This window comes from Cervus canadensis, chromosome 15, assembly GCF_019320065.1.
Source record: "Cervus canadensis isolate Bull #8, Minnesota chromosome 15, ASM1932006v1, whole genome shotgun sequence".
NCBI lineage: Eukaryota > Metazoa > Chordata > Mammalia > Artiodactyla > Cervidae > Cervus > Cervus canadensis.
In genome coordinates this window covers 34634527-34662216 of record NC_057400.1, presented here as the reverse complement: position 1 = coordinate 34662216, position 27690 = coordinate 34634527, and the positions used below count along the sequence as shown (strand labels likewise).

Sequence of the window (27690 nt, the reverse complement as noted above, 5' to 3'; positions counted from 1 at the left end):
TCTAAACTTCATCTGATGCTAAACACATCTTTCCTTCTCCAGAAACCTTCAACAGTTTCCCATTTCCTGGAGAAGATAATTAAAATTCATTTCCCCAGCACTTAAAGTCCTTTAAAATCTCTCTATCTTAACTTTCAACCTAAAATCTGTAAATCCTCTTTATGTCTGATTCTGCCCCAATCAACCAATTCACTGATTTCTTATATCCTCATTTTGAGAAAGCCAATAGTTTTCTTCTGATAATTTATTTCCCCTGATACCCACTCCCTCCCAATTTTCACATGTCCACATAATTAATATACTTTGGGGCCTTTCATAGCAATTTACTTGGTATCTCTCTTATAGCAGTTACCATTTTCTATTTTGTAATGTAGTTATTTATGTACATGCCATGTCTCCAGTAGACTGTGTGATTCTTCAAGACAGATGTTCTATTTGATTAAGCTTTGTATATTTCATAGTACCTACACCAGTACTTTTAACAAATAAATGGATGAAAAATTATCTCAATTTTTCTTGTTAAAATTTTGAGAAAAAATAGTGCTTTACTACTATTTACAACTTTTAATCATTCTTTGTAAAACTTAAGAGGCTTCGCTCCAAAGGAAACTGCTAAGGAAAATTGCAACCTAAATTAATCAGTATATGGTAACAACTCAACAAATACAAAATTACTAAAGTCTGAAAGCCTACCTTTCAGACAGGTAAGTTTGCCAGAGTACTATTCTCCTAAGTTATAATTAAATAAGACATATTATTACCCAAGGTCAGTGGCCACCTCTTTCTTTGTCCTTCAGAAATATCACACTATTTGTAATTACTTTATAAATAGTATGTAAATGTTATGATTATTTTGCCTTAAAGGAATCTAGACACTTGAGTCAGGGACACAGCATAACATTATGGTTTAAATATACTGAGCTCAAAAGTCTGACAAACCAGGCTGAGAGCCCTTTCTTCCCACTTCTCAGTTTTGTGACCTTGGGGACATTAATTAACCCTTTCATATCTCAGTCTCTTATATATAAATGAGATTAACATCGTATCTACACTCAATGCACCTGTGAGAACTAACTGAAACAGTATATACAAAGTAGTTGCCACAGTAAACCTCACAATTGTTCATTATTACAATGTATTTTTCTTCCTGACACTGATATGTCTGTCTGGATTGGAGAAGGGAGCAGAGTGAATTGTGAACAAAACTATGTAAGGCAAAAGTAAATATCAAAGGTCAAAATTTTACAAAGTCTATTAATTTTTGAATACTACTTATAAACTCAATTGAAAATTATCTGGGACATTTATATGTCCTATTCCAAGTTGACTGAGCCTGTATGTCCTACCTTTTGTATGACTATAAATATTATCACCTGAAAGTCCCAGTAGTCATCAAAATTTATTCAGGACAATTCCAATACATTGTAATCTCTTATGCTCTTCTGCTACTGCTGCTGCTGCTAAGTCGCTTCAGTCGTGTCTGACTCTGTGCGACCCCATAGACGGCAGCCCACCAGGCTCCTCCGTCCCTGGGATTCTCCAGGCAAGAATACTGGAGTGGGTTGCCATTTCCTTCTCCAATGCATGAAAGTGAAAAGTGAAAGTGAAGTCGCTCAGTCGTGTCCAACTCTTTGCAACCCCATGGACTGCAGCCCACCAGGCTCCTATGCTCATGGGATTTTCCAGGCAAGAGTACTGGAGTGGGTTGCCATTGCCTTCTCCGTATGCTCTTCTACCCTCCCCCATTAAAGGTGAAGCCATATTTTTAAAAAACAAGAAAAAAGTGATGCTAGTTTTAACACTTTAATTCACTACTTTACAGTTTCCTCTCACACCTACACAGAGAATTCTCCCTTAAAGCACTAAAGATTAATCAAACAAGGTCAACAAGCATTTTCTGTTTAATAAATGACTACAAGACTAGATGTTAGTGTTATGAAGAGATTACCTAGAAAGAAACAAAAGAGGGAATTCCCTGGTGGTCCAGTGATTAGAATTCAGTGCTTTCATTGCCAGGGTGGGGGTTCCATCCCTGGTCCAACAACCAAGATCCTGCAAGGCTTCCTGTATCCCCAGATTTATGAGAAGAAACCAGGGTTTCTCCCGGGCAGGGCTAAAGGGAAACATGGAGGGACAGAATTAAGATTGCAGTCAACAATTCCATTCATTTTCTTGATTACCGCCCCCCCCCCAAGTTCAGAGCAGCAGCAAGGAGATCTTGGGGGACACAAGGGCATGAAAGTAACTTTGCAAAACATTAAAATGCCAGATATGGTAATACTGATTCATAAATGATATGAAACAAGAAGGGTACCTAGGAAATATTTTCCTGACCATGATTTATATATCCTACTAGCTAGGAAGATTTGGTTAAGTCTAGGATGCCTCTGAGAGTGAAGACAAAACCCTCAACTCAAATTGTCAGACTCTGTGTTCCATATTGGTATCTGAATGAAAGCATGGCACTTGAATTCCAATGAAAACTGGCATTAAGTGATAACAAAGTCCTTTACTGAACTTACACTACAATAACCAAATTCTGTTCTATTGGTTGTTAAAATTCTGGCACTTCCTCTTGATCACATTGTGAAACAATAGAAGATACAGGTATTGGTCTCTGCCACCAATTCCTGGCTCAGAGTTACTCTAACCCTTATAATTTCCTAAGTTATACACTAAGAGCATCTGATGTTTGGTCTTTGTTCCTGGTTCCTGATATGGAGTCCTTAGATCCCTTGGAATTTCCTGGGTGATAGGAGCATCTTTTGTTCGAATGAGATGATTCGGGTTGGGCTCTTGGATAGCTCTGAGATGGGGCTTGTCATCAGAAAGACCAAGGCATGATCAGATGCTTGAAACATTCAGTTCCACCCCCCATCCTCCAGGAAGGAGAGAGGGGCTGGAGACTGAGCTGATACTGAACATACCTATATGATGGAACCTCCATAAAAATCTGAGAAGTATGGGGTTCAGAGAGTTTCTATGTTGTTCAACACATCTACATGACAGGAAGGTCATGTATCCCAATGCCAAGGGCACAGAAGCTCCTGCACTTGATGCCTTTCTGGACCTCAACCTACATAAGTCTTCATCTAGCTTTTCGCACAGATGCTTTATTATAACTTTTATAAGCTGGTGAATGTAAATAAGTGTTTCCCTAAGTTCTGGGAGGCATTCTAGCAAATTATCAAACTCAAGAAGGGGTCATGGATGTGCCAGTTGACAGCTGGTTGGTCAGAAGCACTGAAGACAAGATGGGATCTGAAAGTGGTGTCTGACGTGGGGGCAGCCTTGTGGGATGAGTCCTTAACTTGTGGGGTCTGATGCTCCGTCCAGGTAGACAGTGTCAGACTTGGAGGACACCAAATTGGTGTTGCAGAGAATTGTTTGGGGAAAAGTCAACATGTCTGGTGTTAGAAATACTGTGTACATGAGTAAAAGAAAAACATAGAAGTGATTTCCTCATAGGCTCACTCTGCCTTAGTGTACTTATATGTAAAAGAAGAAGAATGTCGCCACATTTTTGTGTGATAATTAAGTTAACATGTATACATAATTTAGAATAATCATAGTTTATACTTATTTTTATTATTGCTGGCTAATGTACTTATCTTTGTTTACATACTAGCAACAACTCTTTCTTAAATATTCTTTCATCTCCCTTTTTTTTGAAGGTAAGTTTTCTTTCATTTTCTAAGTATGTGTAATATGTTCAATATTCAGGATCAGTTAAAGAATGGGAGGTTCCTTCCTTTCTTGAATATCATAATTTTATATCCCTTTGTCCTCTGTGATGAGAAGGCTCTCCTGGGGTTGCTAAGCAGCTCTCTCCCCATGTCACTTCCACATCACCACTTCTTCTAGCAGACAATACATTTTCCATGGACTGAACAAAATAGTTCATTTTCCATAGTTTTATTGAGAAAAAATAGCTAGAAATATAATCTTTCATTTGGAAATGAGCATGAAATCCAGGGCTTCCCCGGTGGCTCAGATGGTAAAGAATCTGCCTGCATAGCAGGAGACCTGGGTTCAGTCTTTGGGTTGGGAAGACCCTCTGGAGAAGGAAATGGCAACCCACTCCAGTATTCTTGCCTGGAGAATCCCATGGACAGAGGAGCCTGGCAGACTACAGTCCATGGGGTCGCAAAGAGTCAGATACAACTGAAGAACACTTTTTCATGACTGAAAACCATGATTCATATTTATTTCATTTTACACGTGGTGACTGAGGCCCAGAGAGAGAAATTAACTTGCCTAAGGACATGGACTCTTATTGAAGGAGCCAGAGGACAGAGATCATGCAGACCGGCCACATAACCTCAAATTTCCCCAAAGCATTTGTAGGTACACTGCAGCAACATTGGTCTTTTAAATACCTACTCTCTCAAATAGCTATTCTAACTCTTCCAACTCTGGAGCAGCACCACTTAGTATTCCACACCAGTTAGGAGTCAGAAATATCCTTCAGCGCATTTTAGCTCTAGGTGGCCCCAGAGTGGCATAAAAGAGCTATACTCCCCTAACAAGAACTTATGTTACCCAAAGGTACTCCTTTAGGAAAAGGATTCATGGCCCTGTATCTAATATTAGAACAAGTCTTTGTGCTCCCAGAAAGTCCCTCAAAATAATCATTTTATAGCATCACTCAATAATTGATATATAAAATGATAATGCTGACTCAGAAGCAAAGATTCAATTCTATTCCATATACTCCATTTAACAAGGAAGAAAAGAATGTAATCTATCTTAGAAAAAAAAATGATGGTTTTTAAGTCTGGTATTTAGAGTTTATTAATGTAGTCAACTTCCTACTGAACAATTCCATTCAATTGCCTGACACATGTCTCAAACGCGACACATACAAAATAGACTCAGTATCTACCTCAACTCCTCCTACATCTCACCTATCAAGAAACTGGATCAAAGAATGCCCTGCAAGAAACCTGAAACCAGTCCTTGACATTTCCAGCTCCTCCACCCACCAGAGTCTGTCAAGCACCCAGGTCTCTTAATCCTGTATCTCAAATATCTCCTTATTTTACCCACTTCTCTCACATCTCACTGGCACTACGATGCTCTAAGCAGGCCTTACTTCCGGCACAGAACTCATGAAAGGCCACCACCACTACCTACCCCACCTCCCCGTACAGTTGTCTATTCCCCAATCTATTCTCCACACATGAACTTTCCACAACACAGAGCTAATCATGTCTGCTGTATTCTAAACTCATTCAGTGGCTTCCCCTTTTTTTCAAATCCATTCAATGGTTCTTATTCACTCACTTAGTTGTCTATATTACAGACACATCAAACCCACATCCAAAACACACCTAGGACCCTAGCAATGCCCCATATTCAGTCAAAGTACTCACTCCCACCCCATGCACCTGTTGCCCCAATACATAACAATCAAATCTTATGTTCACAGTTAGCTTTACTTGCTTTATATGAAGTCTTGATGCATCTCTATACAGTTCTAAAGTATGCAGTTGAAAAACTAAGTTGATTTTAACTTATCAAACTGTACCATGCTGTATATCATCTCTGAAAGATATAACTTCTATACTTAATTTACTATTGTATTATCATGATTAATTCATATTGGTGCAAATTGCTGTAGTTCATTCATTTTGACTAAAATATATTATTCTTTTACATTTCATACCTCTATTCATTCATCAGCTTTTGCATTAATTGGCCTATTGATTATTTTCAACTTTTATTTTTATGAACAGTAGAACTATAAAATATTTGCTTATGTGGAAAGATTTTTATAAGTATATGACTATGGATTCTTGTTCATTCATGAATTTTTAGATATCCACAGCAATGTCAAACCATTACCTGAAGTTACTATTAAAAACAGTGAAGATACCTCACCTCTAACAATTTGTATTAGCAACCTTTTTAATTTTTGCCAATTGAATGTATATAAATATATCATTGTACTCTTGGTCTGCATTTCCCTCTCACAATCAATGTTCAGTATTTTATCATAGCTTTCTTTTTTGTTATATGTGTTTCTTTTTCCAAGAAATGCCCACTATGCTTATTTCCTGCACATTTTTTCCTGTTGGACTATGTGGGCTTTCCTTACTAATAATAGGAGTTATTTATATATATTTGACAATCTTTCAGCTACATGTTCTTTGAACATCTTCTACAGTTTATAATCTCTCTTTTTACTTTCTTTAAGGTATATGCAAGTGAACCAACTTCCTGAATTTTAATATAGTCAAATTTATCAATAGTATCTTTTATGGTCAATGATGTTGTACAGTATTTCTAAAAATGCCTATTTTATTTTCTGCTAAAAGTAAAGTTTTCTTGTGACTCTAATACTTCCAAAGTGTACCTTGGTTTATGATATGAGTTAAGCATCCAGTTTCATCTATTTTCCATGCATATTACCACGATTTCCACTGTATTTGTTGAAGAGCTCTTCTCTCCCCTACTGATTTGCAGTGCTTCCTCTGTCATATACTGAATGTTCCAAACATGTGTGTGTACTTCTAGGATCTCTATTTTGTTTCTCTGGGCACTTGGGCTACCCTCTGTGCAAATACTACAGTCCTGATTACTCAAATTTTGTAAGATCTCTGTATGTTTTCCCTTCAGAAGTATCTTGGGTGTTCTTTTATCTTTATAATTCCATAAAAATTAGTGTTTTCTTCTTTAACTATTTACTTCCTACTTTTATCTTTTAGACCTCAGTTTAAATGTCACAGTCTCTATGAAGTTTTAGCTAGTACTCAAGATCCATTTCTAATATCCTAGATGCTCTACTCAGAGCACTGTTCTTCCTCATCCCAATACTCTCTGTGCTTTGTAATCATTTCTAAATTACATTTTTACTGAAAGAGACAGAGAGAGAAAGAAATTTTTAGTATTAACTATGTGCTGGAGAAGACTCTTGAGGGTGCATGGAGGGCAAGGAAATCAAACCAGTCAATCCTAAAGGAAATCAACTCTGAATACTCATTGGAAGGACTGATGCTAAAGCTCTAATACTTTGACCACCTGATGCAAAGAGCCAACTTGTTGGAAAAGACCCTGATGCCAGGAAAGACTGAAGGCAAAAGAAGATGAGGACAGCAGAGGATGAGATGGTTAGATAGCATCATTGACTCAATGGACATAAATTTGAGCAAACTCTGGGGGATAGAGGAGGACAGAGGAGTCTGGCATGCTATAATCCATGAGGTCACAAAGAATCAGAGGTGACTTAGTGATGGAACTATATATATAGTCCATCATTTTTTTTGAAGAGTCACTTCCTTTTGGGGGCTATACCCAGAATAACTTCCCCGGGTTGTGGACCTGACTCAGCCTGGACGGCAGAGCCTGGTGGAGTCCATTCAGACATTTCATTACTTTCACAGTGTTTAACAGACACTGATGAAGGGTCAGCATGAGCTACCACTCCACTGCGAGGCTTATCACGTCATCATGTTTAATTCTCACGGCAGCTCTGTGAAGTAAGATTTATTGACTTTAAGGTTCTCATCTTAAACGGAACACCAAGATTTTGTTAAGGAATTTGCTAAAAGTCACACAGCTATTAATAATTCACAGGGGAGGACTTGAGGACCAGGTTGGTCAATAAAGCTAGATTTTTAACCTTGGGGTGATCTATCTTGTAATGCACCCTATGAAGTCTAAGGTGATTATACTTGGGATTGTTTCTTGTTTTTTGCCCATTACCAGACTATGTTCTTCTTTTTTATAATTGAGATATAATTGACACACAACTTTGAGTAAGTTTAAGATATACAACATGTTAACTTGAGAAGCACTTAAATAATTGATGATTTGGTAAATGAATGAACATATCTCAAAAATTAATTCAGAGTGTTTGCTAATATTGGGTATTTACAAGTGGTTTAAAATTTAGAACTAGAAGACATCTTAGAAACTACCTAGTCCAAAGCCTTTATTTTAATAATGGAGACAAAAACGTCCAGAAAGATCAACTTTTTTGGTCAAAAAATCCTGTTTTTAACATATCTAGAACCTGAAAATTTCAGCCAAGTGCACTTTGTACAATATCATCTACATGTAAATAAAATATTATTTTAAATACACAGCATGAGTTCCTAAATAAAGTAATATTCTGAAATAATGAGTAACAATAGAAGATGAAATTAAAACTAGAAAGCCTAATTTTCACTTTTTCAAGACAAATATTAATGTATAACATTAAAGAAGTATTCAAAGTAAAGAGAATATAGTTTAATTTTACATTTTAAGTACAAGGAAAAATTACTATTTCTGCCTTGCATCATTAAATTTTACATTTTGAGATTTGAAACTGAACATTAAGAACTTAAATCAGCAAAACTGCTCTTTAGGTACTTCCAGAAAAGGCTGTCATAGTTTTGCTGAATCAGATCATAAAATTTTTTGTGACCAATCTAGATGTCTCAGTCCAACAAATGACCAAGTTATCATACTCATCAAATCACACTTCCACTTTCAGCCAAGCAGCTGCTCAACCAGTTCTAACAAGCAGAGAAGGCCGATTTATTCTGTGATTTTAACCAAAGATCAGCAAATCAATTCCCATGCTCATTTATCAAAAACTGATGGACTCATAAAGTTTTCCTCTTTGAATAATTCTAATATAAGGGCATAAAAAATGTATATAAACTATCTAAATGGGTCTAGGCTCAGTCACTTTCATATTACTTTCTCTCAATTTTTTTGTACTAGTCAGAAACTCTACTGAAAGAATTAGACTCATTTTGAAAAGAAGATAATCATAATTTATCCAGCTGGACCAGAGTATTATTGCAAAGTAAACTAAAGACATCCAACAAAATCACTCAACAAAAAATTAATTTTTAGAAATGTTTTTCTGAATTTCCCTACTCATACAATCAGATAGTATCAATGAAATTCTCTTTCTTAGAATATTTTGATTAATAAATAACTTCAAAAATATCTATAATATTAGAAGCAAAATACATTTATTTAATGAATGGAAACCTCAAGTCAGTAAATTAGATTCACTTTTCCAAAAGGTACAAATATATCAACTGGGCTTCAAAGTTTACATTTCATCATGCTTATAAAAAAAACTTTTGCTATATAAGGAATTAATATAAACTAGATTTTTAAGAAAAAAAATGTTTAAAAATGTTAAAAAAAAAGTCAAGGAGAATAAAATTATCTACTTCTGCTTCATTGACTACACTAAAGCCTTTGACTGTGTGCATAACAACAAACTATGGAAAATTCTTAAGGAGATGGAAAAATCAGACCACCTTATCTGTCTCCTTAAAAGCCTGTATGTGGGTCAAGAAGCAACAGTTAAAACTGGACATGGAACAATGGGGTGGTTCAAAACTAGGAAAAGAGTATGTCAAGGCTGTATATTTTTACCCTGACAATTTAACCTAAATGCACAGAACATCATGTGAAGGAGTTTCCCAGGTGGCTCAGTGGTAACGAACCTACCTGCCAATGCAGGAGTTGTGGGTTCAGTCACCAGTTTGGGAAGATCCCCTGGAGAAGGAAATGTCAACCCACTCCAGTCTTCTTGCAACTTTTTTCTTTTTTTGTTATTTTTTTTATTAATTTATTTATTTTAATTGGAGGCTAATTACTTTACAATATTGTAGTGGGTTTTGCCATAGATTGACATGAATCAGTGATGGGTTTACATGTGTTCCCCATCCTGAACCCCCTCCCACCTCCCTCCCCATCCCATCCCTCTGGGTCATCCCAGTGCACCATCCCTGAGCACCCTGTCTCAAGCATTGAACTTGGACTGGTGATCTGTTTCACATGTGATAATGTACATGTTTCAGTGCTATTCTCTCAGATCATTGCAACTTTTTTCTTGTAGTACTCTTACTTCCTTGATGGCTCAGATGGTAAAAATCTGCCTCAGTGCAGGAGACATGGACTTGATCCCCGGATTGGGAAGATCCTCTGAAGAAGGGAATGGCAATCCGCTCCATTATTCTTGCCTGGAGAATCCCATGGACAAAGGAGCCTGGTGGGCTATAGTCCATGGGGTCGCAAAGAGTTGGACACGGCTGAATGACTAACAATTTCATTTTCACAATTTTCACATCATGCGATATGCCAGTACAGATGATTCACAAGCTGGAATCAAGATGGAAGAATATCAACAATCTCAGATATGCATATGATGCCATCTTAATGGTAGAAAGTGAAGAGGAACTAAAGAGCCTCTTAATGAAGGTGAAAGAGAGTAATAAAGCTGGCTTAAAACTCAGTATTCAAAAAATGAAGATCATGGCAACTAGTCCTATTACTTCGTGGCTAAAAGATGGGGAAAAATTGGAAAGAGTGGCAGATTTTATTTTCTTGGGCTCCAAAATCACTGCAGATAGTGACTGCAGCCAGGAAATGAAAAGACACTTGCTCCTTGGAAGAAAATCTATGACAAACCTAGACAGCGTATTAAAAAGCAGAGACATCACTTTACCAATAAAGGTCTGTAGAGTCAAAGCTATGGTTTTTCTAGTAGTCATGTACAGATATAAGAGTTGGACCATAAAGAAGGCTGAGTGTCCGAGAATTGATTCTTTTGAACTGTGGTACTGGAGGAAATTCTTCAGAGTCCCTTGGATGGCAAGGAGATCAAAGATGTCAAACCTAAAGGAAATCAACCCTGAATATTCATTGGAAGGACTGATGTTGAAGCTGAGGCTCCAAAGCTTTGGCCACATGATAGGAAGAGCCAACTCATTGAAAAAGAGCCTGATGCTGCAAGAGGAGAAGAGGGCAACAGAGGATGAGATGGTTGGATGGCTTCACTGACTCAATGAACATGAGTTTGAGCAAACTCAGGGAGACAGTGAAGGACAGGAAAGCTTGGCACGCTGCAGTTCATGGGGTTGTAAAGAGTCAAACATGACTTAGCAACTGAACAAAACAAAAACTAAAACTACTTTCAAGCATGCTCAAGTACTTTAGAAGCACTCATTAACTAGGAGTATTTCAGAAATAAATTAATGACATTTAAGCCAAAAGAAAACATAGAAACATTCCATGGAATAACTTTAGGAAATGAATGACTATATTTAATAAATCACCATTTATATAAATTATTGTGTTTCTTTACCTTCATGCTTATCTAGTCACTGACACTGGTTCCTTAAGAGGGAATATTGAGTGAAAATGAGTTTTTAACACACTTAAAATTATCTTTTGCCTTTAACTTAGGATGGCAAGCTGAGAGCCCACAAGTTAAATCTAGCCACCGACATGTTTTGCTTTTTAAAAAAGTGTCCTTCTTTTATTGCTTTTGGAAGTTTTGAGGGCTGTAATGTAGTCTCATTTTGCTACTTTCCTCACCATCTCACTTCAGTAGTTTTCCTTTTTTACATTATATTCTTGATCTCTAAAGGCTTATGCTTCTGAAAGACTAAATTTAAAATTCTGTCCAATTTGAATGCTCACTACAGTCACACAATGTTGGAATTATTAGAATTGGAAGGTACCTTAGAGGTGAGATAATTCCTCATTCCTTCCAACAAAACACTTGAGGCCAAGAAAAGTAAAGTAGCTTTACCATAGCTTAATGTACATTAACAATTCTGCCCAAATGCTCTTCTAAGTCAAGAAACAGAAGTCTTATTTTGAAATGTCATGTTTTACCATGAGTCACCACCATTCTTATCTGTATAAAAGAAACATCTGCTTTGTGAGTGCTTACCCCTGAGCGCAGGTAGCAGGGACCGCTCCTTCTTGTCATCACATTTGTTACATTCACTGAAGTACAAGAGTAAGAAGACATCCACCAGAACCCACATCAGTGAAGTGGCGAGAACCACCTTGCAGTAAACAAACCTCCTCATGTCTTCCCTTGACTTCTAGTTAACACGGAGATCAAAGACAGACACGGCTGCGATAAATCCAAGCCACAGAGCTGAACTCTCGGATAAAAGCAGGGTGCATCCCACTGTATTTGGGGAAAGAAGGAAAGAAGAAAAAATATCTCACAGTTTATTTTGCATAAATGTGATATAACATGAAACATATGACTATTTAATGCTCTCATATATATCAGCATTTGGCCTTCAAGTTTAGAATGAAAAGTCCAAATAAATGAGAGCTATAAGCAAGCCAAGGGGCTTAAATTCTAACAATTAATCCTAGGTCTGCCAATATATTGCTGGGCCCTTGGGAATCACTTGCTTTCTTCATGTTGTATTGCCTTTTGCTTAAAGTTCTATCACCATATTCTGTAAAGAACTAGGTTATAAAATAGTGCAGTTCTGAATTTACCATGATTCAGCACTTTTAAGGAGCCAATGTTGCTGAACTAGAGTCATCCTGAGTTATTATATATTGCAATGGCTAAGAGCTGGTCTTTACACAGATAGGCCTGGACTTACTCACTTCCTACATAGGGGAGACCTTGTAAGCCTCAGTTTTCTCATCTATAAAATGAAACTAACAGTGCCAAAACTAAAGATTTGCTATGAGGACCAAAAATTATAATGCTTGTAAACCATATTGCAGAATACAGTCATTAATATTAAGACATTTTTTAAAATATTTGACAAAAAGACAATTACATGAAGTAAGTCATCAGTTACTTATCCTTAAAAACCCATCTGATCTGCATGGAAAATAATCACTACAGATATGCTTTTGAGAATGGGTAGCACACATTCATAAAATTATCAGTGAATAATACATTGAATGTAAAGTGATTTAAAAGAAAGTAACCAGAGCAAGAATTCTAAAGGCAAAACAAAGACGTGTGCAATTAATAAGAGATACTTAAAGTAAGTGTGGACTTAATAACATATACTTTGTTTTATTTACACTACATAGAACAATAATAACTACCTTGCTATTTCTATCTATAGAATAATTATATCAACACAAAAATAGTCTCATATCATTGGCTACATTAAAATAATAGAAACTGAAATATAAATCCATTTACGTGAATAAGGTAAGTAACAATTTTGACAGATATTTGAGGAGAATAGCTATTAAATACAAAGATACTTGGACTATTTCAGAAACGCTTGTTTCAAAATAAAAACATCAAAGTACAATTTGCTGAGGCAGAAGTTCTTTAAATTAATGGCAGCTGACCTTGTATCATAAAGCAACACAAATGCTATTGTCTATCACAATCTGATCAGAGTAGTAGCAATTCAAAGCTTACATAAAGTGACAATTTAAAAAAATATTATAACAGAGCCTACTTTCAACAACTACATAAAATTTACATTTATTCAACAAATATTTTTAAAAAATAGAACATATATAATCTAAGGAATGCATGATATTTGACAGTGGTTCTTTTTCTTGAAAAACAGCATGCTAATTATTTAGTTTCATTTCAACTTCATTTTTCTGCAAAAATTATAAGTAAACATTGGAACTCAGCCTCTAAACCTGACAACAAGGGAAGGATTCCCACATATATTTTTCCTGTTACTTTATGTATGTGTCACTGAATATGAGATTTGAAACAATTCAACCTATTTAATTTTCTGTCTTTCTTTGAACATAAGATGGAGCAGGTTCCTTCAGTTTATTGTAGGAAAAGAGCCTTGTTTTAAGTAAAAGTATATATTACACTGATGGTAGCTAAATGGTCATTCCCAGATTTGAAGGAAAACCTTAAAATAAAACATCCCATAATAAAAAAAATTTATATGTTATATAAGATCTATGTATTATAGGATATTTTATGATAAAGATCTATAATAAAAGACATAAAAAGAACCATGACTGGCTGTCATAAAGTGGAATTATGAATTTAAGTAAGCATTTGCCTCTCTGTGCTTCATTTTCTTTACTTATATTTCCTTCCCCATCTACCTCACAAAATTGTGAGATGTAAGCAAGATAAAATATGAGAACATTATTTTAAAAGAAATATAAAGAATATTATAATAATACAAAATCTAAAATCACTTAATATTAAATATTAAAATGTCTTAGATAAGTCATTTCCTAATAAGAGCCTAATAGTTAAGGTTATTGAGAATGTAATTTAAACTTTAACCATAACAGAAAATGAAAGTTACATCTTATTATCACTTCAAGCATTATTCAAATTATTGTAATTTCATACCCTGCTAGATCTATATATCAAGAAACTGAGAAAACTCTAACTTTACTATATTATGTGATAAAACTAAGTTGCTCTTTAAATATTTTAATTTATGAAACAATCTTTCCTTATATATATCAAGTTTTTAATTCTATCTACTGTGAAAACATCTCTACCTTGAAAACATACTAAATTTTATCATTTGTCATCTGCTAGTACTTCTAAAATAGTAATCACATACACTGTTTCAATTCTCTTCTTAAGTACAAAACTGATTGAGCAGAAGCATGGCACAATACACAAAGTAACACTAACCAACATAAGCACAATTGGTGGTCCAAGTTTATCTAAGAGAATCAACATTTCTTCCAGTAAGACCCTATTTATTTGCAAACACTACTGTTTCTCAAGCCAAATCCAAGTTCTGGTTTGCCAAATCAATGTGGAACATGGCTAACTTTGCATCACTGACAGGCTCTTCTACCCTTTTCTAATTGTTTCAAAGTTTTGAACACAGTATTCCCCTCTTTAAAATATTTCTCTAGATAGGAAAAAAATCAGGAGTTAGAGAGCTATCAAGCGTCATCTTGCTAATCATATTGTCATTCCTTTTTTTTTTTCTTGTGCACTAAATAATGGTATTAGCCATAGACTTTGAGATATTACAGAATTTTTGTTTGAAAACATGCACCAATTTTAATATTCTATAAAAAAGGATCTCAAATATAAAAAAAAGAAGATCTAAGTAAAGCTTAGAAGTTTGATAAGTATGTTTTTAAAGTAAGACTTTTTGTTTTAGTTATAAGGCTATCACTTACCTGGGTTGGGGGGGGCGGTCTACTTTAGTTGCTGTTAGATACATTTTTATCTCTAGTCAAATGCTTTCTTTTGTAGAAAACTACATAATTGGTGCAAATACATTCAATTTATTTTATGCAGCTATACTTGAGGCTCCCAAAGGATGAATGAAGCTCCTGGAAAACTTTTGGCAGTGCTTCCAGAACATTCCGGCTACCAACACACTTTAAATGTTTTAAGTAGTTAGGCAGGAACTTCTGGGAGCTGATGACTGGACAATTATGCATTTTAGTTTAATGACTAAAAATTATAGTGAGTAAGCTTTGAAAAAATTACCCTGAATTAATTACAGTTATTGACAGAAAGACTGGTCTTCACATGAATGAAAATCTAAAATTCAGGTGGACTAGATGAATCTACCCATACCCTAAATCAAACAGGGCACTGTGAAAACCACTGTAAACCATAAAAACCATGCCACAAGGAAAGATACAGTAAGAGACAAAGAAACAGCCAATGATAATGTTAAATGAATGCCTTATGTGGAAAGATGGTGGAAAAAAGAAAAAAATGCCCTCACTTGTCTTTAAGGAAACTTCACATATTCATAACATAAAATGTGACTATTAGTAGGAAACTAAGCATAAGACCTGCTGAGTTATGATGCCATGACCTGAATCTGAGTTCCACACGCACTTACTCTGTAGCTTAGTTCAAGTTACCTAAATGTTCTATGCCTTTTTCTAGTCACAAAATATAAACAGTAGTTGTTGTTTACTCAGTCATATCTTACTTTTTATAGACCCCATGGACTGCAGCCTTCCAGACTCCTCTGTCCATGGGATTTCCCAGGCAAGAATACTGGAGTGGGTTGCCATTTCTTCTACAGGGATCTTACCAACCTAGGGATCAAACCCACATCTCTTGCAATGCAGGCAGATACTTTACCACTGCGCCACTGGGGAATCCCCAAAATATAGTTGAGAAACATATTATGGTCATCTGAATCAGTTCATCAGTTCAGTTCAGTTGCTCAGTTGTGTCCGACTCTTCGCGACCCCATGAACTGCAGCACGCCAGGCCTCCCTGTCCATCACCAACACCCGGAGTTCACCCAAACCCATGTCCATTGTGACGGTGATGCCATCCAACCATCTCATCCTCTGTTGTCCCCTTCTCCTCCTGCCCTCAATCTTTCCCAGCATCAGGATCTTTTCCAATGAGTCAGCTCTCCGCATCAGGTGGCCAAAGTACTGGAGTTTCAGCTTCAACATCAGTCCCTCCAATGAACACCCAGGACTGATCTCCTTTAGGATGGACTGGCTGGATAACCAAACATATATTTCTTATAGCTACCTCATAAGGCTCTGAGGATCTAATTAATTAATTGTATGTACAAAGTTCTTATAATGGTTCCTGACACATAGGAGGAGTTCAATATATAGTAGTAATAGCAATTACTAATAGTAGTAACAGTACTTGAGGCACAGTAGTGCCTCTTGAGAAACCTGTATGCAGATCAGGAAGCAATAGTTAGAACTGGACATGGAACAACAGACTGGTTCCAAATAGGAAAAGGAGTATATCAAGGCTGTATGTTGTCACCCTGCTTATTTAACTTATATGCAGAGTACATCACGAGAAACGCTGGGCTGGAGGAAGCACAAGCTGGAATCAAGATTTCCAGGAGAAATATCAACCACCTCAGATATGCAGATGACACCACACTTATGGCAGAAAGTGAAGAAGAACTAAAAACCCTCTTGATAAAGTGAAACAGGAGAGTGAAAAAGTTGGCTTAAAGCTCAACATTCAGAAAACTAAGACCATGGCATCCAGTCCCACCACTTCGTGGCAAATAGATGGGTATACAGTGGAAACAGTGGCTGACTTTATTTTTCTGGGCTCCAAAATCACTGCAGATGGTGATTGCAGCCATGAAATTAAAAGACGTTTACTCTTTAGAAGGAAAATTATGACCAACCTAGATAGCATATTGAAAAGCAGAGACATTACTTTGTCAACAAAGGTCCGTCTCGTCAAGGCTATGGTTTTTCCAGTGGTCATGTATGGATGTGATAGTTGGACTGTGAAGAAAGCTGAGTGCCAAAAAATTGATGCTTTTGAAGTGTGGTATTGGAGAAGACTCTTGAGAGTCCCTTGGACTGCAAGGAGACCCAACCAGTCCATCCTAAAGGAGATCAGTCCAGGGTGTTCATCGGAAGGACTGATGTTGAAGCTGAAACTCCAATACTTTGGCCACCTGATGCAGAGAGCTGACTCATTGGAAAAGACCCTGATGCTGGGAAAGATTGGGGGCAGGAGGAGAAGGGGACAACAGAGGATGAGATTGTTGGATAGCATCACCGACTCAATGGACATCAGTTTGGGTAAACTCTGGGAGTTGGTGATGGACAGGGAGTCCTGGCCTGCACGGGGTTGCAAAGAATCAGACACGACTAAGCTACTGAGCTGAACTGAACAGGAATCGTTATTATCATCATGAATAGCATTGAAAGAACAAGAAAAAATGAATGAGGATTCTCTTCACTAATCCTTAGAGAAGCAGTGTACATTCAGTATGTGTGTGGTCAGGAGTCAGGATGAGCATCACAGATATGTTTCGTATTTACAAATATATTAATATTTATATTATATTGAAATATATGTAATATGAGAGCATTATAAATATATTTTATATTTACTTATTAGACATATATTTAACAGATGCAGTTGCCGATAGAATATGAGTTACACAGGACTTTACAGTTGTTAAAACTCATTGAACTGTACACTTAAGATCTGTGCATCTCAGTCTATGTAAATTATATTTCATTTTTAAAGGCGAAACCAAAATGTTTATGTACGTATTGCATGATTCCCTGATTTACTCAAAATTTTATTAACTAGAGAAATTATAGTCCAACTGCATCAGATAAGAGCACTTCTACTTCCTACCTTTCTGATCTCATTTCGTACCATTGTTCTCCACACCAGTCCCTTGAGTCTCCTGGCTGTTCCTCACACGTACCAATCACCATCTCGCCCCGGGGCTGTGCATACGCTGTGTTCTCTGCCCACTGATACAGTCATGGCTTCCTGCTCTAACATCCTTCAGATCTTACTTTCTAGTCAAATCACGGAGACCTTTCCTATCAACTTATAAATAGCACACAATTTAATAACTCTGTATTTCCTTAGCTCACTTTATTTTACTCTTGGTACCTGTTAATACTCTCCTAGCATATTTTTTTAAATGCATTTTTTAAAAGTTTGTTCATCATTTGTCTCTTTTTCTTAAATAATTAACTCTATGAAAGCCAGATTGCACATTTTACATATGTCCTCTCTCACCTCAAAAATAGATTTAAATTTTAAAACTCCAGCATTGCTGTTATATGTGGAATTGTGTGCCTCCCTCCCCAAGAAGATTCATGTGTGAAGTCTTAACCCCCAGTATTTTAGAATGTGACTGTATTGGGGGATAGATCCTTTAAAGAGGTAATTAAGTTAAAATAAGGTCATACAAAGGGACCCTCATCCAATATGACTGGTATCCATATGAGAAGATGTTATTAGGAGACAAACACAGAGAAAAGGCCATGAGAAGACAGAGAAGGCAATCATCTGCACACCACAGAGAAAGGCTTCAGGATGAAACTAACTCTACTGACACACCGATTTGGACTTCTGAAATCTGTTGGAAAATAAATTTCTGTTGTTTAAGTCTGTCATACTTTGTTATGGCAGCCTTAGCATACCAATACACTGGTTAAATTTAACTTTCCCTTACACCACTCCTACATGCAAACAGATGAACATGACTAGAAAGAAACCCCAAAAATATGCTGCCTGTTCTCATTTTAAATCTATGAACTCATACTGGACTCGCAGTGCCTCAGAGCCATCCTGCAATAGCTCCAGTCAAATCAATTTCCATTCCTCAGATAACTTTGCACCTTGTTTGCCTTCAGACTGCCATCTCCACACCATTTCCTCTCAGCTCATCACTACGTGTATACATTTAGCAAGAAGATATAAACAGTCAGAAGAGGATTTTGCTCACTGCCATGTAGAGTTTATCAACTTGCTAGTTCCCATGACTGCCACCCCTAAATCTGCAAGTCTGAGTGTGATGATGGATGAACTATCTTTTAAGGAGTATAACATTCTCTGACCCCACACATTCATGGGCTTTACTGATGCACTTGTCTCTTCTGCCTCAGTTTTTCTCCTTGAATAAGTCATTTCTATCAATACAAAGATGCCATGTGAATAATCATCTTAAACTAATTTGACCCCACATCTCTTTTCATCTATGCTTCCAGTTCTCTGCTCACCTTGAATGCAAAACTCCTGGAAAGAACTACGTATAATCATTGCCTATACATCCCATATCCTTGTCCTTCCATCCTATTTTAAACCCAACAGTCTTTAGCCCTCACCATTATGTGGAAGACTTATTTGAGACAGTCATGGCCAAATCCATTGGTCAGTTCTCAGTCATTATCTTACGTAAGTCCTAAGCAGGTTTTGACACAACTTAGCCAAAATACTTTGTACTATTTTCTGACAGCTCTTTTTTTCACACCCCTATTCGACCTTGCAGAAAATTCTATTGGCTTTATCTATACTCCAGTATTCTTACCTGAAGAATTCCATAGACAGAGGTGCCTGGCAGGCCACTTACTATCCATGGGGTTGCAAAGAGTTGGACATATGACTGAGTCACTAACACTTTCACTTTCTGCCTATAGATTTAACCTTCATAATCACAAACTTGATATATTGCTTTAACTTTAAAAAAAAAAACTGCTTTATTGAGATAGAATTCACATACTATCCAATCCAATCCAAACATTTAAAATGTACAATGCAATGGCTTGTAGTATAGTCACAGAGTTGTGCATCCATTGCCGCAATCAACTTTAGAACACTTTCATTTCCTTGAAAGAAAACAACTCCTCTTCACTCTCCAATCCTCCCATAGCCCTAGGTCTAGGTTACCACTAATTGAGTATCTATCTCAATAGATTTGCCTGTTATGAACATTCCACATAAATAAAGTCATACAACATGTTGTCCTTTGTTACTCTCTTCTTCAGTTAGTATGTTTTCAAGACTTTATCCGTGTTGTAGTACATCCCAGTATTTGACTTCTTTTTCTCGACAAATAATATCCATTGCATGAATGTATCAGATTTTATTTATCAGTTGATCCACATTTGGGTTAATTCCACCTTTTGGCTATCATGAATAATTTGGTGATGAACATTCATGTACAAGTTTTGATATATGGGCAAATACATATGGACATATGCATTTCTTGAGTACATATGTAAGAGTAGGATCCATTTTCTTAAATACATTCCCATAAAACCTATTCTCCACACAGAAGTAAATTTGGTCATGTTAAAATTAAATTTTAACCAGATCTTTTCTAAGTTCTGATCATTATTGACCAATGGTTTTTTTATTACATATATTAATAAAATAAATTCCAAATCCCTAACTTTGCCTATAAAACAACCAAATCTGGACCTTGACTGCCTTTCAGATTTCATCTTCTCACTCTCTCATTTACTTAATGCACTCCAGAATCTTCATGCTTGAAGTACTCTCTAGAACACTGTTCTCCTAAATAATGAAACAATCTTTCACCCTTTCTTTATTCAGATCACTGCTCAAATATCCCCAGAGAGTTCTTTTCTGGACCAACTTATCTAAGATAATGCCCTCCCACCATCTATGCAATATACTTATGTGGTTGATTCAGAATACTTATCACTAGTACTTGTTAATTTATTTACTGCCTGATTCTCACCATGGAATTACATCTATTATTCTCTGTGCTATCCTTAAGATACCAAAAACATTTTTTGGCACAAAATTGGTGCTCAGTCAACATCTGTTGAATGAATGAATGCAAGAAGGACTGAGAAGTAAAAAGTCTGGTAAAAATGCACAGAAAATTATACAAACTCTGGCAATAATAATAATGAAAACTGAAAACACTGTATTAAACATTCATTTGTTTGAGCTGTGGGTAAATGGTGCTCTAAACTGAAAGTAATTGCTCACTACATAAAGCTGCTCTCTTGTTCCATGCCCTCTGATACTTCTGGTCCCCTCTGCCCAAACCTCAACTGCTTTAAGATAAAAACATAATTAAGGGTGAAGCTGAAGTAGCCTCTTAGCAGAGCCGACTGAGTTCATATGTACCTGTTTAAATATGGTTCAGAAATGAAGGCGGGATAATGGGAGCAGAGTTCCCATCTACAGCTCTGTGTGAGTACGTCTCTGTTTGGTACAGGATCTCATGTCATCATCCTACCCAGTCTCAGGTTACACTGTGCTGTTCTAGTCCAATAAACTACCTCCAACTATGTGACCCATGGAACTAACCCGAGTCATGTTTTCTGATTTCCAGACCGCCTACAGTCTGACAATGGTATGTCTTCTGTCACAAAGGCCATTCAACAATGGGACAACAATCAAGGCATTAGATTTTCCTTGGTTGGATATGGTTTCCTTGGAGATGGTTGGATAGCATCACAGATTCAATGGACATGAACTTGGGCAAACTCCAGGAGATAGTGAAGGACAGGGAGGCCTAGTGTGCTGCAGTCTATGGGTCGCAAAGAGTCAGACATGACTTAGCGACTGAACAATAACAATTAGATTTCCCACACTTTCTACTATTCAAAGTTTTTGTTGAATATTGTAACAATCTCTTTAAAAACCGAAAAAGATATATGACCAAACTTCTAATCACCTCCTGGTACACCCACCTGAGCAAGAGAATTGGTCTATTGAATTTGGCCTTCCCAAAAGAAAGTTCATCTTCTCTTGGCTACCTACTGACTAATGATCAGGATAAAATGGGTAGGGAATTTTATAAAATTAATTTTGAAAACATGGATTCCACCCTGTCCATTCCTGAACGTGATGGACTTTTTTTTCTCCAACAACAACCTCGAGCCAGCCTAGATAGCATGCCGCTAGCTGACAGTGAAGCCAAAAGGAGGCCTAGAGTATTAAAACTTAATTCTGACCCCACCACCTGGATTTTTCTATTGAACTGACATGGTCCTAGACCATGAGGATAAGAAGTCCTTGGTGGTGTACATTGTTAACCAAATCCCACTACAATATTCCATGTGGGCCAACCTAGAAAATACCTGTAATTTTTTGTAAAAACTCCCTTGTCCTACTTATATTTAACTCTCCTCTATGAAAGATCTGGGTCTGAGTAAAAGATGATTGAAAAAAGAGGTGATGTTATATTTATTAGACTGGGACACACAAATGTTACGGCTATGGAGGGAACTTGACAACTTTGATGTCTGAGGAGGAAGCAAATTGTTTATGAAGAGGTGTAAGGAAGGACTGGGAGACTAACTCATGTTGTTCTCTTGGTCACCCCAACATTAGAGCCTGGCAGGATAATCACATGGTCTACCCCAGTGAAGCAGCTTCTGCAGCTGGCAATCTGATCTACTGTTTCTTTGCTGCCTTATCCATGTGCTATAAAACAGAAATGTTATATAGACCAGTCCTGAACTACTCTGCTGCGCCTGATACCTTCAATGGCAGTTTCCAAAACGGGATTCCTTCTCCACTTCTCTGAGCAGCATTGGGTTATGCTCCATATGGCAATCCAGGCTAGAAATCTTCAGTGATAAGGCACATGCTTAGCCATATCAATGTAGTAGTGATCCAAACCAAGTTTAACCACAAATATTGAACTGGAGTGAACCATGCCCCTTTAGACTTTATGTTTGTAGCTGGGGCAGGATGGCTTATGGACTATCTTGCCATTGGGTACTGAGGTACTTGATTGTCTTTTGCAATGAGAACAAAGGATCAACACATCAGGCTACATTCCCTTGCACTAGTCACATGGATAATAAGGTGGCCTAGACTACATTTGGGCTATACAAAAATAAGACATACTGAAATCCTCTGAGACTTATTTACAATGAGTGAGTCCATGATCTGAGAGACCTGATTAAAGTCAATACTGCAGGTTCACCTAATCCTGCTGCTTTATGTCCTATTTATAATAACGTCAAGTAAATATGGCATGAGAAAAATTGAAGAAAATTATCCTCAGCCTCTGTCAGATTAATCAAGGCATTGAATGGAATGGCATACTCATGTGAAATTTCACAAGAAGCCAAAATGATGGGGGACCCAAGGGTAGCTCTCATTGGAAGGCCTTCCTCCTTAGGATGTCTCACAGTCCTACAGGTGTATGCCTAGATTCAGGTCCCCGTCACTCTTCACCCAGGCCATTTCTCAGGGCTGTGTTTACAGTGAGCAGTGTAAAGAATGAGATGAGATTTTTCTCTAGGACCAAGAGCAGCTCTTTACTGCTTTATATAAAATGGTGGATTCGCTATGGTTTTTTGTTCTTTTCCTGAAATTCAACCTCATCATGTTGTCAGTATGCATTGGGGCCAGTCCACATTTCCTCCAGGAGATCTGGTAGGTAAGAAGAGCTGATACAAACATGTTGAAACTTAAGAACCTGCCGTGCCATGACTAAAAATGCCCTTTTCTCTGACATAGGAGTCTATTCTGCCAACCTCTGTGAACCAGTAACAAACTAATTTATTAGCAGATTCTTTACCGTCTGACCCACCAGAGGAGCACAGCTTTCCATTAAGTACAATCAAATTCCAGGCCCTTCATAGACCTGAAATCATCGCACAAAGAAAAATCGAGAAGTCTGTATGTGTGCGTTTTCATACATATAGAAATTTTTCTAAAAGGATACACTGGCTAAATTTGATAGTCTCTGAGGAGTAGAACTGATTCATAGTCTTCTGTAGTACTGAATTTTTAGTAACAGCATATATTACTTCCAGAATAAAACTATCATTTTAATTATAAAAAGTAATGTACATCCTTCATTTATCCTATAGATAAAATTGATTACTGATACAGATGCCAACACCTATGCTAGGTACTAAAGATAAAACAGATAAAAAGATACAATCTCTGCCTTCCTTATTTAGGATCCAGGATGGGAGACAGACAAGAGCATCAGAGTAGGGATAAGAAAAGATGTAAGTGAAATATTTGGAGTAATTCCAAGATGTGGAACTCATTTCAACATATAATTATAATCTGTAACTATTAATGTTAAGAGAATACAGCAATAGAATAATTGTGCATAGAGGTTGAAGGAAAGGTGAAGCTTTACAGAGAATATGTATAAGATAGACATTATTTTTCAAGGCAGTTTGTTATATATTGGCCTTATAAGTCACTCTTGGGTATAGAAATAACCATTCTATGAAGATATTGTGAATATTAAAGTCTAAAATATATGTTAATGAGATTCTACAAGCAATGTGTGTTCAGTCACTCAGTCACGTCTGACTCTTTTGCGACCCCATGGACTGCAGCCCACCAGGCTCCTCTGTCCATAGGATTTCCCAGGCAAGAATACAACAAGGGTTGCCTTTTGCTTCTCCAGGGGATCTTCCCCGTCAAGGGATTGAACCTGAGTCTGCTGCTTTGGCAGATGGATTCTTTACCATGAGTGCCAGCTTGTCACTGTTCAGCCGATTAGTCGTGTCCAACTCTGCAACCCCATGGACTACAGCACACCAGCTTCCCTGTCCTTCACCATCTCCTGGACTTTGCTCAGATTCATGTTCATTGAGTTGGTGATGCCAACCAACCATCTAGTCCTCTGTCATCCCGTTCTCTTCCTGCCTTCCATCTTTCCCAGCATCAGAGTCTTTTCCAATGAGTCGGCTCTTTGCATCAGGTGACCAAACCATTGGAACTTCAGCTTTAGCATCAGTCCTTCCAATGAATATTAAGGATCGATTTACTTTAAGATTGACTGATTTGATCTCCTTGAAATTAAGTCTTCACAGAAAAAGCTCGCAAAAAGCAATACATGACCCTCAAAAAGTAATGAAATTAAGTTTTAAAAACTATATTCAACCACCTAAAACCTGCTCATCTTATCTTTGTTTTAGGTATTTAATAACTGCTCAGTATTCATTCTGGGCTTCTCAGGTTGCTCAGTAGGTAAAGAATCTGCCTGTAGTACAGTAGACACATGAGATGCAGGTTCGATCCCTGGGTCAGACAGATCCCTTGGAGGAGGGCATGGCAACCCACTCCAATATTCTTGCCTGGAGAATCCCACGGACAGAGGAGCCTGGTGAGCTACAGTCCAGAAGGTCACAAAGAGGCAGCCACGCTGAAGCAACTGAGCACTCACAGTATTCATTTTATAACATGATATACCAGTGGATTAAGCTTGTTCATTAATAGTTGATGAGAGAGGAAAACAGGAATCCAAAATGTTCATCTGGATGTAAAACCCAGAGATTTAAGGCAGTAGTAGGGGATTTAGACAGTTCCCAGTTGACATTTACCAGCAAGCTAGCCATCTTCTGCCATAAATAACATGATTACAAAGAAAATAAATAATGCCACTGAGACAGTAAACCATTAGAAAATCTTAACCTCAGCTTCCTACTTCTTAGCTGGTCTTAAGGATTCTGATTTCTTCACGACAAAAGATTAAGGAATGAATTGCAAGTGTTCCTCCTTTGATATATGCATGGTAGTATGGATATTTCTTATCTAGACATTCTTCCAAATGTTTATTTATAGAAAATAAAGAAGAAGAATATCATATTAGCTTATAAAAGTACATCAGAGTCACTCTGCTCCAGCAGGCAATTAGTGGGAGATGAAAAGAAAGTGAAGTATAATGAAGCAAAACCCCACAACTCTAGGGCACAAAAGGACTCCAACAGCACAAAGGAGAGGATATAGAAGGACTTGGTTACAGAAAGTTCCAGAAGTAAAACCAACTAAAGCTGCTTTCTAAAATTCTATCCTAAAATTACACAAATATAAATAAAATTTTATTTGTCATCTCCATTTAGTAAAATCTTTACCATAGTTGATACATGAGAGAAAGACATACCTTTCTTAAGATTTTAAAAATATTAACAAGTGAAATATTCAACTTCTTCCACTCAAAAAAAAACCGCAAACACTTTATTAAAACTACTGTATCCCTATAATAGTTTGATTTGCAGCTTTAGTTTTCAGGTTTTTGTTTTCTTTCCCTGCACCCTTCCTGGTGGAGTTTTTAATCATACATTAAGTGCCTCAAAAGGTAGACAATCAGAAGGAAGAAGTACATAAAGAATTAAAAATAAGAATACTGAATAATTAGCCCCCAATTAATTAAAAATAAAGTGAAATTATTAAATCCCTAAAGAATTAAAATTCATCTTCTTACTAGCAAAGTAAACTTGTTATCTGAAATTGCTAAAAACTGTAACTTGTTAATCAATATAAAGCAATCTAATATAATGAACCATATAATCCAATATCAGAAAACAAGGAAATATTATAAAGTAAGGTTATTTGCCAAAAACACATGAGAAAGAGAAAAACATGCCTCTTTACAAAATTCTAAAGTTGAGCAGAGATTACCATTATATCCAAGAAGCACATGAACAGGCAAGTGGAAAACAAGACTACATTTTCCCTATTATCTGGGGAAAATATTAAAATTCCTTTAACTAGGGATTGTGCCACTTAAAGAACTGCAAATTAAAATCAAATACTGTTTTTGAGAAAATTAACTTTATAGATGGGATAAAATGGGCCCTTACTGGTAGAAATATAAATTGGAAAATTTTTTTTTGAAAGAAATGTGATTTATTTAAAAATGATCTTTGACCTGCTTTCTTAAAAAATAATCCTGTACTTTGAACTAGTGATTTCTCCACTGCAAAACTCCCTTGTTAAAAAACCCCATACTAAAGAAAAGGCTTTATGCACAATTATGTCAGCATAATTTATAAATAGGGTATACAGGAATGCATAGTTACGATAAAATATAACAAATAGACCCAAAGGATTGTCAAAAGCTGTTCACAAAATGGAATAAAGAAGAAAAGGAGGGCAGAAACTTTCATTAAAATTAAAGCTTGACTTAAGGATTCTGTTTCAGAATTTCTCTCTTCAGCTAGTCTACAGTATTACAGAACTATGTGCAAGATAAAAGTTCACCCTACATGCCATATTCTATTAAAACTCCACATTCCTTTTTTAAAAGTAACTAACTTTTCAAACCTGGGGTCTCACCCAAGATTCAGGAACTGTTTTTGCTTGATCCTTTGTATTTGTAGACCTTCTTCCAAATAAATACACTCTTAAAATCATCAGGACCAATATTTAAAAGCAATTCAATGGTAAAGAATCTGCCTGCAGTGCAGGAGATGCAGGAGACCTGTGTTTGATCCCTAGGTCTGAAAGATCCCTGGAGGAGGACAGGACCACCCACTCCAGTATTCTTGCCTGGAAAATCCCATGGACGGAGGAGCCTGGTGGATTACAGTCCATGGGGTCACAAAGAGTCAGACAGACTGAAGTGACTGAGCATGCACTCATGCACAAAGTGGGGGAGACTATTCACTTCCAATCACTCTTGCTGTCGCAGCCTGTATTTCATCAAATCCAACTACATTTTTACAAAGGAGACAACACAAATGGATTTTGTATTTCACTTATGTAAAGAAATTGTAATATTTTGAAGATATACCTACTCAGATCCTAAAATGCTCTTCTCTTATACATGATTTAGATTAAAATGGCACGTTAATTGAAGTATCTGAGAAGTGCAGTGATTACTGCTATAGAAAAGCAGTTTCATATCAATATTAAGAGTATATTGTAATTTGAAAAATATCATTACTAAGATAATGACAAAAATGGTTAGAATGAAAATCAAATTACCATGAGCAAGAAAACCTCCTTGTTAAAAGCAAACACCC

At 36.7% G+C, this 27690-nt stretch overlaps 1 protein-coding gene across 3 annotated transcripts in view; it reads right to left on the bottom strand.

Annotated features, from left to right (window-relative positions):
- The window catches only part of GALNT13 (polypeptide N-acetylgalactosaminyltransferase 13), a 597872-nt gene that overhangs the window by 515616 nt on the left and 54566 nt on the right, over window positions 1-27690 (bottom strand). For all 3 annotated transcript variants that reach the window (XM_043488172.1, XM_043488173.1, XM_043488174.1), the window contains exon 3: window positions 11696-11941. In XM_043488172.1, the coding sequence (XP_043344107.1) occupies window positions 11696-11837 (142 nt within the window). In that variant the 5' untranslated portion in view covers window positions 11838-11941. The remainder of the gene's footprint in view (window positions 1-11695; window positions 11942-27690) is intronic.